This window comes from Crocuta crocuta, unplaced genomic scaffold (genome assembly GCF_008692635.1).
Source record: "Crocuta crocuta isolate KB4526 unplaced genomic scaffold, BGI_CrCroc_1.0 scaffold231, whole genome shotgun sequence".
Classification (NCBI taxonomy): domain Eukaryota; kingdom Metazoa; phylum Chordata; class Mammalia; order Carnivora; family Hyaenidae; genus Crocuta; species Crocuta crocuta.
The window spans coordinates 7,625,718-7,641,025 of NW_027528357.1; the positions used below are offsets into that span (position 1 = coordinate 7,625,718).

The following is a 15,308-nucleotide window of genomic DNA, read 5'->3' on the forward strand; positions in this document are numbered from 1 at the left end:
AACATATAAATAACCTTCTGGCATTATACTGTTTTAGCCATTCGGCATTTAGACTTCACAAAACCTCATTTTTTTGATAGACAGTTTTTCTCTCAATTAGGAAATAGCAAAGATCCTGCAACAGACCAAACTAGATCCTCTCCTTGACTGATGAAGTTATAATATTAAAACACTGGCCAGATTGCCCAAGCAACGCCCTCAAGGTTTTGTACCACAACTATCAGGTTGTGGTCATTTTACTTCTCTAGTTCTAGATTCCTTTTCTGTAAAATAAGAGAATTGGGCAAGAGGTGATGTGGGGTGCTCTAAATTCTACAGTAGTTTTATTTATAAAGGAACAAATAGAGGAAGAAGCACTGTGGTTACTTGCTTCCAAAAGGAATAAGCCCTGACAATAAGTTTATTTCATTTGCATTGTCTTACTAGTCACATTATAGCTACCACTATATAGTTTACATATTTTACAGAATTAAATAAAACTGTCTTGCTAGAACTTCTTTTTCACAAGCCCACTTTATACCTACAGGGAGTGCTTCTCTGTGCAAGTGTTTCCATTGTATTCATTCAGCAGAAGCAGCAATATTAAAGAGAGACACAACTTGGTAGTGGATTTAAATATTTTGTTAATTATTCTTGATAGGAACCCAAAGCTGTCTCCCCAGGGTTTTAAGTCTAGAAATGAGTTAGAAGTTCTATGAAGAGAGAAATCACGTTTGTCTTCTTCCCCTATATATTCACACACACAAGACCAACACTCCACACAGAGTAGATTCTAAGTAAATATTGTTGAATATGTGCATAACTACAGGGGTGCTTTGGAGACTATCTGAATGCAAAATGAAAGCTCAACGACCCAGGTCAATGAGACCAAATAACCGTATTTCATACAGTTTTCTGACATAATTAGCAAGAATAGAGAAAACAGTCCCATAAGAAGGAAATACTCTATTACTTTCCCTAAGAATTGTATTCCACTGTTGTCATAATTCTTTTTACTATCCTAAATTATTTTACAGTTACTGCTATAAATCAATAAAGTGCGATACAAATTCATCCATATTGATTTATGTATCTATGCATATATAATTCTTTCCAGTGAACCATTTTCAGTGGTACATTCAGCTGGCAAACGCTTTCCCTGTATTATATTAATCATGCCCTAGATATTGCATATCTTGAGAAACTGTTTGAAGAGACAAATGACTTCAGGTCTCTAAAGATAGTTGCTCTATTTTCCTTTCAAATCTTTCAGAAATGTGTACTTCATTCACTTTTTCAATTAACAGATTTTAATAGAAATATTTCTCTAAAGATAAATACGACTGGTAAATGCAGGGAAGATTTCTTTTGCAACCTCCAAGAACGAGGACTTCTTGGTTTATGTGACCAGTCCTATGGGCCTAAGACCTCTAAGATTCACCTTATGAGTTATGTGCTATTTATTAGACAGTATCAAAGGATATAAAACATTTTCTTTACATTTCATGGCACGTTACTTAAAACCAGAAAGAATTACAAAAGGCTTATCTAAAGTGCTTAGCCGTATTCACCCCCTGAAAGATATATTCAAAGAGTGGCATTGATCTTAGAATGTTTGAATATTTGTTGTGCTAAAATGTTAAACATAGTACATTATACATCTTTGATGGGTATGTTGGTGATCACTAGGTGCAAGCTGTCCATATAGGATACTGACCAAAAAGCACTTACTGTTGGGAGTAATGTATGTTACTATATCGCGTTACTCTGTGTCGAGATGTCATTGGGGATGTAGAGCCAGATGTTTGGCTTATGTGAATGTTGGGACTCATCATTTGTGTTACTTGAATTTCTGGCCCTACCAAAATACTGCCACTCATTACAGGCCCCATACAGCCTTCAGTCATGCTACCATTGCTCGTGTCAGGCATAGCAGGACTAGACAGCACTCTCTCTGCATAGATTACATTGTGCGTGTTGGCTAACTCAGCAGGTATGCAGATATTCCCTTGAACATCATACACAGGTGCCATCACTGTTTCGGTCACTACAACATTGGGTGTAAGCTGAGGATCGAAAACAATTGTTGTGGGTTGCACACATGGGTCAGCAGTTGTGTAAGTCTCCGTCACTACGATATCCCCGTGGATCATGGGTTCCGGCATCGCCATTTCTGCCTGGAATTCAGCCTCAGAGTGGGTCATTCCTGAAGATTCATTAACAAAATAATTAGGCCCCAGCAAAGGCAGGTCAGTACTGATAGGTATACAGGCCTGCTGTGAAGGAAATGGTTCAATTTCTGTGTCTAAGCAGATTTCAGCAAGAGTCCTAAATTTTGGGTCTAAAGTTTCCATGCAGCTTTCATCTAAATCATCCACAATCCAACTGCAGCAACCAATGGAGCCAACAGGGGACCCTACTCCCTCGTGGTCATAAATGAGCAAGCAGTCGTTGGCTGGTCGACCTTCATCTTCATCTGCATAAGCATATGCTTTCTAAAATTAGAGGCAAAACAGGAAGTTAGAAATTACTTTAAAAAAAATAACCAAAGAATAACAACAATGCTTTAGAGACATCTGATCTGAGAAGATTTTAATGGAATGAACTAAAAAAAACCCTGATGATTTTTTGCTGTATTTCTAAATAATTGGAAATTTTAAAGGAGATCAGTGGGTATTAGTGGTGCATAGACTTCGAATAAATGTGAACTGCTCTTATTTGAAAGCTAACAAATAATAATTTATTCAGATTTTGACAATCTGAATTTGTCAGAGACAGTGTTTTAACTTTTTGGATTTATAGTCTCCTGTTTCTAAGGGGGTCTAGAAATAACAAAATATATTTAGTGATGTTCAATATATTATTTATTTAAGAAGAGATATTTGATCAAGTTGGAAGAAAAACATGTATAAAATAAAGATGTAAGTATCTTTAAGCTTCAGAGACTTATGTCCAAATGTTCAGTGCTTTTATGTGACGGAAGCAAAAAGAGCCAAGATGTCTTTGGAGTTAGGTTAACAGGAAGAAGGCACTAAGAGGTTATCTACTGTGATTTTCAAATTACTTTTAATGACAAACCCTTTGAATGGAATCCTAGGTAGGAGCCCTGTATGTAGAACAAATGAAAGGGAACTTGTCTGTGGGAAGAGGGTAGGGGGAGGGGAATGCTTTCTCCCAGCCGCTATGGTTCTTTTGAGTCCATGAAATCCTATGGGGCCTGATATAATCTTCCCCCTCTCTGTTTCATAAATAAGGTAACCAGAAGCCCAGAGAGAGTGAATGGCATGCCCCAGACTCAAATAATCATAGAATGCTACCTCAAATCCAACTATCCTTTTTTACCCTACATCATGCTGCTTACCCACTGGTCTGTACGAGACCCTAAATTCTACCAATAAAAATATATGGTTTTAAGTCTTGAAAGTAATTATTCATGAGTTGGGTATTACCATAAACTTTGCTGTTTAATATTTTCAAATGACACCTCAGTGAGAGGATAATCCCCTCTTGCCTGGGGCACAAGTTGCTTGTGGGGGTGGAGGCTAGTGGTGTAAAACGTGGCAGAAAAGAAACACTGTACTGTTCTGCAGAGGTTTTACCTGGTAGAGGGAGAGGCTGCATCTCACCACCTCTGAAATCTAGTGCCATTTTTTTTAAGGTTTTTTTTTTTTTTTTGAGAGAGAGAGAGTGGGGGAGGGTCAGAGAGAGGGAAAGAATCCTAAGCAGGCTTCTGCATTGTTAGTACAGAGCCCAATGTGGGGCTTGAACTCACAAACCCTGAGATCATGACCTGAGCCGAAACCAAGAGTCAGATGCTTAACCAACTGAGCCACCCAGGCACCCCTGAAATAAAGTGCCATTTTTTTAAGTGTAGAGCTAGAATGTTATTTTTAATTTTTTAAAATGTTTTTTATTTATTTCTGAGAGAGAGAGAGACAGTGCGAGCAGGGAGGGTCAGAGAGAAAGGGAGGCACAGAATCCGAAACAGTCTCCAGGCTCTGAGCTAGCTGTCAGCACAAAGCCCAATGTGGGGCTCGAACCCATGAACCGTGAGATCATGGCCTGAGCTGAAGTCAGACGCTTACCCGACTGAGCCACCCAGGTGACCCTAAAATGTTTTGGGAAGGATGACCTCAAGTGCTCATAGGGAAAGGAGAACAGATTTTGATTTTATTTAACATATCAGGCACCAGTTGTAACCAACGGATAAAGTGTCCAGTGGAATTTTGACATTAATGGTAAAGCTCTTTTAATGTTGGTGTGAATTTTATGAATGATTCATTAAATATAATTTCTATGACATTTCTATGACATATAATTTGTGCCCACTTATTGAGTGTACTTAGTGATATCTATCACTCATTTAAATAATTGATAATTTTAAGGTATAGCTGACAGTTACAACAACATCCTTAGCATTTCTGTTGTTGTTGTTAGTAGCAGGTAATAACTCATGTATTACCACATAGGGAATAAAACAGACTAGTTGAAATATGGGATGAAATGGATTGCTCTTAAATGAAATAAACATACTATATAGAGATTCACAGGGGATTTATTTACCCTTTGTGCTACCCTGGTAGGCCAACCCAATGCCTACGGAGCTTTCTTCTTTGGGATGCTCAGACCTATGATCCCTTCTCTTAGTGAGGGACACATATCCCTTGGGGACGGGGCACTGGAGAGAGAATAGGAGACTGGGATTCTAGGCCCTGATCTATCACCAAGTCATGCTGATGCTCTGTTTCTGAGTTACCATTCTCTTCCTTTCCCAGTCCTGGTTTTTAATTTATTTTTTTTCCTCCTTTCATTGGAGGTACCTGCAGGGTAGGAAGGACACCATAAATAGAGGACATGGATACACATTTTTTTTTTCTTGATCAGGGTCTTCCTGTTTTGCTGCTGTAATGGGAAACCAAGTGGTAAAACCAGGAGACAGAAGACAGAAAAATGGGAAAAAATGAAGTAAGGAATAATGAGAGATGCTAGCCTTTTCCACAATAGTAAGATGGTTGTATGTCAATTGAATACTTAATGCTTTGTGGCAAATTGGCTTTCTGTATTCTAAGGAGAAATGACGTACTTTTTATTCAGGATTGAGGTAGAGTTGAGAATAATTGAATGTATTTCAGAAGAACCTATTGCCGTCATTGTTACCATTCCGTCTCAAGACTATTTTATGTAGCCGTGTGCAGGGGGATTACCTCAGAGAAATAGCTGTCCAGGAAAGCCATGTTCAGGCCCGTGTCTGCGTATTCCCACTGGGTTCCTGTTGTGGAACTCCTCCTCCGTCGAGCTCCTGCGGATCCTCCAGCCGCCAGGCCGGCGGCTGTCCCGAGGCCTGTGTTCAGTTCCACTCCTGACACACCGCCTTCCACCGTTCCTCCGCCCGCGTAGGTGTTCGTGTAGATTTCTGAAAGGAGAGGGTGTTCACGGAACCGTGCTTGAGTGGCCTGCACTGTTCATCCATGTCAAACACTGCCAGCCACTGTCTGCCATGTTACACCACCACACGACGTGAGTGGGTCCTGGAAAGCAAGGCCAGGAGCCGTTCAAACTCTACTCACTCTTAGCTCATAAAATGAAAGTCAGTAAATCATACAGAGGGAGCCAGCTTTTGGACGTGGCCTCACATTTGCCCTAGAGTGTCAGGTATGGAACCAGCCAAGGGGAGCAGGGCCTCTGCCTCTCTGCACCAGTCCTTCTGTCACCGCCTCTGGCAAGCTCCCTGGCCGGTCTGAGGGGGCTTGCACCCCCCTCAGGAGCACCTCACAGCAAGGCCAGTAGAAACTGAAACAGACCTCATTCACTCCAGTGCTGGAGGGAGAGCTGGCTTTCATAGGAGGGTTCAGTTGCTCTTTACATCAGAGTCTGGTTTGGAATACTGAGGAACCACCATGGAGGACTCTCATGTCTATCCTAGAACAACCTCTCTACTTAGTTCAGTCATTGCCCACTAGCTGAGTATTTTACAGTATTCCTAGGCATACCATGGAACTGGTAAAGTTGGAGAATATGTCTGGTGAGGCAAATACATGTGTGGATTTAAGAAAAGTTCTTCAGTGTGTTATTAGAAGAAGATATTGGCTGCTTTTTTCTTTTCTCTTATTATTTTTATTTTTGAACAGCTTGTATTACAGATAATGGCTCCAGTAGCTCTCTGTGCAAGGTACTGTTCTAAAGTTTTTTTTGTAATATATATATACATATTTTGTATGTACATATATATGTGTATATTTTGTGATGTATATTATGTAAGTTATTTATAGATAACTTATTTATAATTTACAGATAACTTATATAATATACAATACATACATTATATATCTATCATACATAATATGTATATATGTGTGTGTATCACTCTTCACAGTGACACCTTGAAGCAGGTGCTGTCATAAACTCAGTTTCAGAGATAAGGAAAATGAGGCCCAGAAAGGTTAAATCCTGGCCCAAGCGCATAGCTAGGGATCAAATTCAAACATTCTGGTTCTAGAGTTTGCCTTTTAAATTGCTACCCCGTACTCCACTGCCTGTAGTTTAAGAAAAGTAAAGCAATGACTTCAAACATGTCACTTGCCCTCTCATTATGCTATCATCCAAAAAGATTGGCAAATATACTGTTTTTTTTTATATGTGAGATTTATCAGGTTAAATAATTTTGCAAATTTTAACAAGAAACACAGATTTTGGTGTCTACTGACCGGAAGAATCTATACGATCCTGGGTATTAGAGGCTGTCATTGGTACACATATATTTGACACATCCTGAAAAGAAAGAAAAACAATTTTTAAAATAAATGCTTTATGTGAAACACACAAAAAATGACATATTTTTCTTTTCATGTGTCGTACAATTGTCAAGATGTGCTCGCTTGCACTGAAACCCCAACCCACTCTGGAACATGGCCATCAACTCACCCTGTCTTCGGGGTGGGCCCCTTCTATCCCCCAGGTCTGCATCACTCCATCTCCCCCCTCGGGCACCGGAGCAAACCTCGTCCCCAGGCCTTCGGGCTGTCTTCGTTTGCAGCAACACATGAGGAGCAGGAGTGGCGCCACTGCCCAAGAAAGCAGATAGACCCTTCACATGCTGTTGCTCAATTTAGCAACTCACTGAATGTATCATTTTTTAAACACGTGGAATTATATTTAGAAGCAGAGGGATGAATATAAATATAAGAAAGCATCAGTTTTCCCTGAAGAGTTGAATATACATGTCTATGTTTATATATACAAAACCACCAAATCTCATAGACTTTTAGAGCTGGACCGAAGATCAGGGCTTCAGGTAATTGGGGTTCTTTACTGATAGATTAGGAAAGTCAGGCCCTTTCTTCCCTCTGTTCCAAGACTCCCAACTGGCTGCTGGCAGATCCAGGGCTCAAATCTAGCTTTCTGATTCCTAGTCCCCCATGTGCATGCATGTGCATTTATATGTGTGTATGTCCGCACATGTAATCATTTGCATATGTATACGTATTTGCAACCCTATGTACACACATGAATAAATATGTATTTATCTCCAAGAGCATGTGTATAAGTGCAGGTGCCTGAATATATATATATATACCCATAGACTATCTCTCTGGATATGTATATATATTTGCATATCCATATAAAAACGGATATGTAGAAATCCACGTAACCAAACATCATATATACACTATAAATACATAATCAATATATGTAATCAAAAAGATTGAATGCAGGTTTCAGTTATAGGACCTAGAAATAGGACTCTTCTTCAACCCTTATATTTATACTTAAAACCAATCAAATTATCACCCACTAAATTTAATTGAGCTTTACATTTATTTTAAGATCTTGTCTACAAAATATAATGAAAACTTTACCTCAGTTCTACACTTTAATCCAGAAATATAGACCTTTCTTAAGTTTTCTAAGATTCTAGAATGTACTCAATTTAGTTCTTTGGGTTAGTTGTTTTTTTATACTTTTCAAATTCCCTAATATAACATACATTCCACTGAGTTAATTAAAGGTATGGAAGAAAATATCAAAGCTGCAGAGTCAGGGCTTTTACTGATTTTTCTGAAACAGTTGATCTCACTCAGAGCAAATATCCAAAGTGTGGAATGATGGCCCTTTGAGAATATAAGTTTGGGTCAAGGACCTCTCCTCTCACTATCAACACTGCACCTCCCCCTCCAAAACACAGCCCGGGCTTCCCCTCTGAGAGCAAATGACTGTCCAGAAGGGTCTTCCACTTCTATTCTACAATCAGCATAACAACTCTTGTGCTTTCTTGACCTGATTAAGGAACAGTTATGAAAGTTTGAATGCTAGTCCTCTGGGAATGCGTCTAATTCTGGATTTTTAATCCCCGAACTACACATTAGCTTCACTAGAGGGCTTACCCATGCCATAACTTGGGTCTCATTTTGAGTACTCCTGCTTGAATATGATTAATTTTAAAGACCTCCAATGATTCTAATGTACAGCAAGGATTGAGAACCACTGGCTTAAATTTTTTTTTAATGTTTATTTTTGAGAGAGAGAGAGAGAGAGAGACAGAGCATGAACGGGGAGAGGCAGAGAGACATAGAATCCAAAGCAGGGTCCACGGTCGGAGCTGCACCACAGAGCCCAATGTGGGGCTCAAACTCACAAACTGCAACATCATGATCTGAGCCAAAGCCAGATGCTTAAGTGACCCAGCAACCCAGGTGCCCCAAGAACCACTGGCCTAAAGGCAAGGTGACACCTTGACTCATCTGCTTTTGTCATGTTTTGGAAAAATATCTCCAATATCATTATGATAATCACTCATAATCCTGGTAGAATCTTGCAAATTCATATTATTTTAAGAGAAGAAAGTCTGCCCAAAAGTCATTTGTTTTTTTTCATTCCTCAAAATGATAATATTTTAGTTTATACTTACCCATTGGAACGTGCTAATGCTATAGTTTGAAGGATTTAGTCATTAATTTTAGAATCCAATTTTTGATTTCCCCAAAATCTAAAGTATTGGGGGGAGGACCTAAAATGAACTCCTGTCAAGAGTCCAGAGGCTAATTCTTTCTTCTAAGCTCTTCTGTCTGCTTCCTGTTATACCAGAGTGAACACAGGTCACCTGATCTCACACAGTCTCACTGATTTCTCATTGCCTGTGGACTGAAGCCCAGAATGTTTCGCTTATCACGAACATTCCTGCAGATGGATCCCAGCCTATCTTTTAGACCTGTCAACTTTCCAAGTGTTCTATGTCCTTCCATCCCTCTCCCTGTTTATGATTGTGTTATTCCTTTCAGATGTCTCCAGATATCATCCTCCTTCTAAGAAAATCTTTAGCTTTTAGGGCCTGGCTTGAAGCCATAAAGACTTCTCCATAAAGACTCCCAGCCTTCCCACTTGGACTTAATTGCTTCTATCTCTCTTAAAGCACTTTGCTGAATTTTTCATTATAGGATTTACTCTCTGTTTTGCTATATTATACTTACAAATTTGTTGTGTTTTTCATCTTTATGACCCTCACTAACTCTAATCATCATTATTGAACAGGTACATGCCCTTATTAGTCCCATTGTTTATTTTGAAATTTCCCACAAGAATTGCTATAGATACCAAAAAGAAATGGCCAAATGAACCTAGCCATCCCAGTGGGCCTGGTTACATTCTTATTTTGAAGAACTGCTGAAAACGGAGATTCAATCCAGTACTTACAAAGCAGTAGTAAGAGTCCCAGAGCGATCATGCCAATCCCTGTTGGTCCAAGACCAACATTTGAACCCTCAATGTGGTCATCAGTGATGGTCCCATATATATCACTGGTCACTGAGCTGCCGTCTCCTGTGTTGATGCCCGTGGTACTAGAGTACAAACATATGTGGTTGTCGTCACAATCGCAGGCCTCTAATTCCACGATCTGTGGCAATTCACATGCTCTGTTAAAGCTGTCCTTCACTATGATTGGGATTTGGTAAACTGTGGGGTATAAAAGCTGCTCAGCCATCAGGATTGCAGAGGTAGCTGAAAAGAAAGAGAGGACAGAGAAAATAAATGGAAATTCCTTAGAATAACGCTTCATAATACCCAAGACTAACCTAAGGCCTGATGTTTTCATACTCTCTTTGTCATATGGCATCCTTTACTTAATTTATAAACATTTATAATGAATTGTTCAATACTTTTTGCTGCTTAATTGTTATTTCTTTTTTTTATTAAAGTTTATTTATTTTGAGAGAGAGTGAGAGAGAGAATCCCAAGCAGATTCCATGCTGTTGGCACAGAACCAGGCACGGGGGCTCAGTCCTATGACCATGAGATCATGACCAGAGCCAAAGTCAAGAGTTGAACACTTAACCGACTGAGCCACCCAGGCACCTCTGAATTGTTATTTCTATGAAGCAGTCTGGGGTCCTGTTGTTTATTTCCAAAGCAATATTATTGGGCATATTATGTGCATTCAATAAATATTTGTCCAATGAATGAAGAATATTGAGCTGAAAGGAAATACTGGAAGTTTTCTCTTTAGGATTACAGTTTGCAAATACCCTCCTGAAGACTATTATTTATCTCTTATTCAAAATTGCAGTCCTATCATTTAAATTAAAATTTTTTCAATAACTATTATTTTCCAAATTTTTTTTGTGTTACCATTGCCTATCAATTTGTATAGAAACTATTGCTTAAAACATAGGTTGAAATTTACTTATCAACCCAAAGAGGGCTTAGAGATGATTAAATGTACACCTAAGCCATGAATATTAATTGATAAATCCATAATATGCAATAATTATAAATATTATGGTTTGTTAATTTTACTTAGTTATATGATAAGCCATATATGTCTACCAAAATATAGCTTATGCACAAAGTAAGAGTTGAATGAAGCAATGTTATAGCAGATTAAGTGAAAGTTTATTCTGTTCTTTAACACCAACATTGAAACAGGACTTTTGGAATATTCTCTCCAATGTGATTATACTTTTTAATGGAAAATCTATGATATAATTTGAATACCTTTCCAAACCTCCACATAGAGCCTTTTTTCTTTTATTTTTACTCATAATATCTAGGATCTTAATGAGGAAAAAGTGGCTAGAAGTTGTTATTTATCAGTGAGATATTGGACTTTATAGGAGAGGTGAATTCAAAGTTGTTTTGATTTAAAAAAATTTTTTTAATGTTTTTTACTTATTCCTGAGATAGAGAGAGAGACACAGTGTGAGCAGGGGAGGGTCAGAGAGAGAGGGAGACACAGAATCCAAAACAGTCTCCAAGCTCTGAGCTGGCTGTCAGCACAGACCCCGACGCAGGGCTCAAAACCACAAACTATCAGATCATGACTTGAGCCAAAGTCAGATGCTTAACCGACTGAGCCACCAGGAGCCCCAAAGTTGTTTTGATTTTTAATGGGGCTACTTCCATGTGCTTAGCTTTTTAAAATATTGAAATGATTTTGTGGAAAAGAACCAGATTTTCTTATGAAAACAAGTTGCCTAATTTTCTTTTTATTTAATATTTTTAAAAATTTATTTCTGAGAGGGTGTGGGGGGCAACGTGAGCAGGGGAGAGCCAGAGAGAGACACACACAGAATCCAAAGCAGGCTCCAGGCTGTGAGCTAGCTCTCAGCACAGAGCCCAATGTGGGGCTCAAACCCACAAACCATGAAATTGTGACCTGAGCTGAAGTCAGTGGCTTAACTGACTGAGCCACCCAGGCACCCGCTAATTTTCTCTTTTGCCTAAGTCCTTAATGGTGGCATTTTTTCTGGCGTCATCTTAGGGTTTCTCCATTCTATGAATGGAAAAGCTTAGTGGCCTTGGGAGGTGGGAAGTGTTTCCTCTCACCTTGGGCTCTGGCGTCTGACCCCTCTAAAAATCTTTACTGTTGCCTCAAATGAATATGAGATTAGAGAGCTATTGCAGCTCAAATGAGTTCTCCTTGATAGCTTTTCATTTCTATGTACATTTAACATCTCAGGGAAATAGAACATAAAGTATATAAAATGTTATGTTGTCTAAAATTTACTCTCATTTTTTAAATCAATTTCAGCCATTTATTTTTATATAGTAATAGCACAAACATACATATTATTTGGGTATCTTTACTCTTTAAGTACTTTGGATTATGTATTTCCTTGTATCTAAATTCTCACATAATTCTAATTTTAATACTGTATGTACCATACCTTAATAATATATATGTACTACTGTTTGCCTAACCATTCTTCTCATATTGAGCAATTTGGATTTAAACTTTTACCTTTACAAAGAGTCTGAGCTCATCACTATTTCTAAAAAGAATTTTATTGATCTTATGTGCCTTGATCTTATGATCATATTAGAAAATATGTAATTGTATCTGTGGAATACTTGAGTTGCAGAAACTTTTAAGTGATTTGCCTGAAATAACTCAGAGTAGGGAATTGTGACATATGGTGAATTAGTCAAGCACTCTGTTTATTTCAAACTGATCAAATATTGGTTTAGCACACCATATAAAATGACAGATAAACTGATATTTACATACTAATATTTGTAGTTGCAGTATTGATAAAACATGTTTACTTTTATTTCAGTTTAAAATTTTTTCAAATATCCTAAGTGTGAATATGAAAGATTTTCTCATTTAATATGAATATGACAAGAATCATAGAAACAGAGATAGAAAGTGTTATGACATGACTTGCCTAATTATTTGGTAATTATTTTTGCTTTTGGTCTTTATGAGCAAGTTTGGATTCCACTTACCATTTATTGATCTGATATCCCACAAGTCAGCTGTCCCCGGTGGCTGATCAGCCACACAGAAGGTAAAGGGAGCCCCGTAAGAATGATCATAAACAGAGATAAGGATCGATGGAGAGGCAATGCAGATGTATTTACTTTCAGCAAAAATGACTGGACAGTAATCATGAATATCAGGAACTTCGATACATATGGTTCCTGTTGCCGTTTTCCCAGAGCCATCTGAAACCGCAAAGCATCATGAGTGTTGGGGTAAATGGTGTCAGGGAGAAAGAAGATTCTTTCTTATATTCTATGATGATGCCACAGCTCAGAGGAATAGCATGAATGACTTCTGAGGTGGTGCATGATGAGTTCCTGCTTACTTCAATGACCTGGGGCCACTCTTGTCCTTGCTCACTACCTTCTAACCACAATGGTTTCTTTTTAATTCTTGGAACAAATTTCTTCCTAGCCCAGGACTCTTGTGGACTCATCCTTCCCCAAATATTTTTCATCTCCATTCAGCCAACTCCTACACATCCCAAGATGCAAAATTAACTGTCTTTCAAAACAGGTTTAACACCTTTCTAGTCTTATGCTGTCCCCATAAATGAGACTCCCAGTCTAGCCTAGAGCCTTCCATTCAAGATGCTTATTGATTTCTGTGTTTGTAGGAAAATATTAAAATTAAATAATTGTATATATTTTCTTTCTGTTTTACTGTTTAATTCCATCCATTAGATGCTATTTCTCTCTGAAATGGCACTTCTGAAAACAAATATAAATCTATTACATTTTTTTCCTAACCCATTCGAAACAAATTTTGGGTTAATATAGTTTATTAGAAAGGACGAAAGAGAAAGAAATGGGAATTTGGATTTTTAGCTCACTTTTCCATCCGGCTGACTTGTGCCTGTGCAGAAACTCTGCTTAGGCAAGTAAACAATAGCCCTTGTTTTTAGTTTTCTGTTGATACATTTTGATAGTTTTTTTTCCTCCCTCTTAATTTACTTTTTGACGATATGCACATATGACCAATATGCAAACATAGGCTGTGATCAACATGGTTAGAGTCCAGTTAAGGAAGTGCCTTTCTAGTATTCTGATAACAAATAAGACTATAATATTTCCACAACTGACCCAAGTGTTAGAAGTGACACAGAATGAATACCACAATGTAAAGACTATAATTACTTGGGGATCATCACGGTTTCTCTTTTAAATCTTTTACTGTCCATTTATCTTTTTCTTTGGCTACTGTAAAGCTAAGACGTAAACAATGCAAACCTACAGTATCTATCTTCTATTAGGTATATATCTGGAACATCTATTTTCTCTCTGCTTTCCTGGTTACTGACCTTTTTCTGTTTTGCTCTGTAGCAGCTGGTTTCCTAGGCACTGTTCAGAGAATGATTAACTATTGGAAATGAATAAACTCCTGTTGCTATCACCAAAAAGGAATGCTTAATAGATTTTCCCGTGAGAAGCAGCTCAGTTACAAGTTAGTTCAGTGCATCTGCTCTTACGACTTTTAATTTGGCTCTTATATTTTGAATAATCTTGTGCTTTAACTTCTTACTTTGGACAACATGTTTACTCAAGCAGCAGTTACACAGGCCTCTCATTATAGCTCAGTTTTAGTGGTTCTAAAATAACTATACTCTTTGGGACACTGACTTTCTCATAAGTCATTCCAAATGAACTTTGTGTACACCTTGTAGCTCTTCCTTTACGTAAACATTCCTAACATATTCTGAAAGTTGGATGAAGCATCTCAAGAAATGAGGCCATAAGCAGAAACTGAATTTTACTTATAGACTTAAACTTTTATGCCTTCTGCTGTAAACCACATACAGTTCTTTTTTGGAAGTAGGTAAAATAAATTATGACTTAAATGTAAATTATGGTATGGGTGGACTGAGTTCAGTTCTTGATCTAAGGTATTTAGAACTCTCAGTAAGTCTTGTAGACATACTAAATATTTTATTTGAGTCAATTTAATATCGATATAATTATGTTTATATTTAATGGAATAATAATAATAATTTTATTGAAATATTGAAAATGAATTTTCTTACCATCTACAGCCAGGATCTCTGCTGTGTATATCCCATTGGTAATATATTTTGACTTCTTATCAAATTCTCTAGACAATTGTATCTCACCAGTTCTTGAATCTACTTTTAACCAGCTGCCTGCATCATGTCCTATGATATACCTGTTTTTGAATAAATAAGTTCATCATTGGCTTTTATGAAAGTTAATGACTTTAGGTCACATACAATGTGTTAAACTTAAATATAGTGTTTGTATGCTTTACAGTGATAATTGCTTTGGTTTATAAAATGTATATATATCAATAAAATGTTAGTGTTTGACATATTAATACACAGGTTCACAACAGAATTTTAAATTTTCATAATTATTACTCTTCTAGCTCTTAATAAAATTGTTATTAAAATGTATGAGTCTCTTTCAGGTTTGTTTAGTATAGCAATATCTACTGAGGGAATATATTTTATTCATTTTCACGTGGTACCCTTCATTTTTCCTAAGTTTTAAGGTGTATTAGTTTTAGGGTACCTCACTTTTGGCCTGTTAGGGGTTTTCATATTTTGTACATAGTGTAA

The 15,308-nt window shown here is 37.6% G+C and overlaps 1 protein-coding gene across 1 annotated transcript in view; it reads right to left on the reverse strand.

Moving 5' to 3' along the window:
* Positions 1-1,706: 1,706 nt before the first annotated feature.
* The window catches only part of DSG4 (desmoglein 4), a 40,071-nt gene continuing 26,469 nt past the window's right edge, over positions 1,707-15,308 (reverse strand). The window contains exons 11-17 of the mRNA XM_077753855.1: positions 14,757-14,896; positions 12,700-12,918; positions 9,667-9,972; positions 6,901-7,040; positions 6,684-6,747; positions 5,184-5,392; positions 1,707-2,474 (exon numbers count right to left, since the gene is read on the reverse strand). Coding sequence (XP_077609981.1) covers positions 1,707-2,474; positions 5,184-5,392; positions 6,684-6,747; positions 6,901-7,040; positions 9,667-9,972; positions 12,700-12,918; positions 14,757-14,896 — 1,846 coding nt within the window. The remainder of the gene's footprint in view (positions 2,475-5,183; positions 5,393-6,683; positions 6,748-6,900; positions 7,041-9,666; positions 9,973-12,699; positions 12,919-14,756; positions 14,897-15,308) is intronic.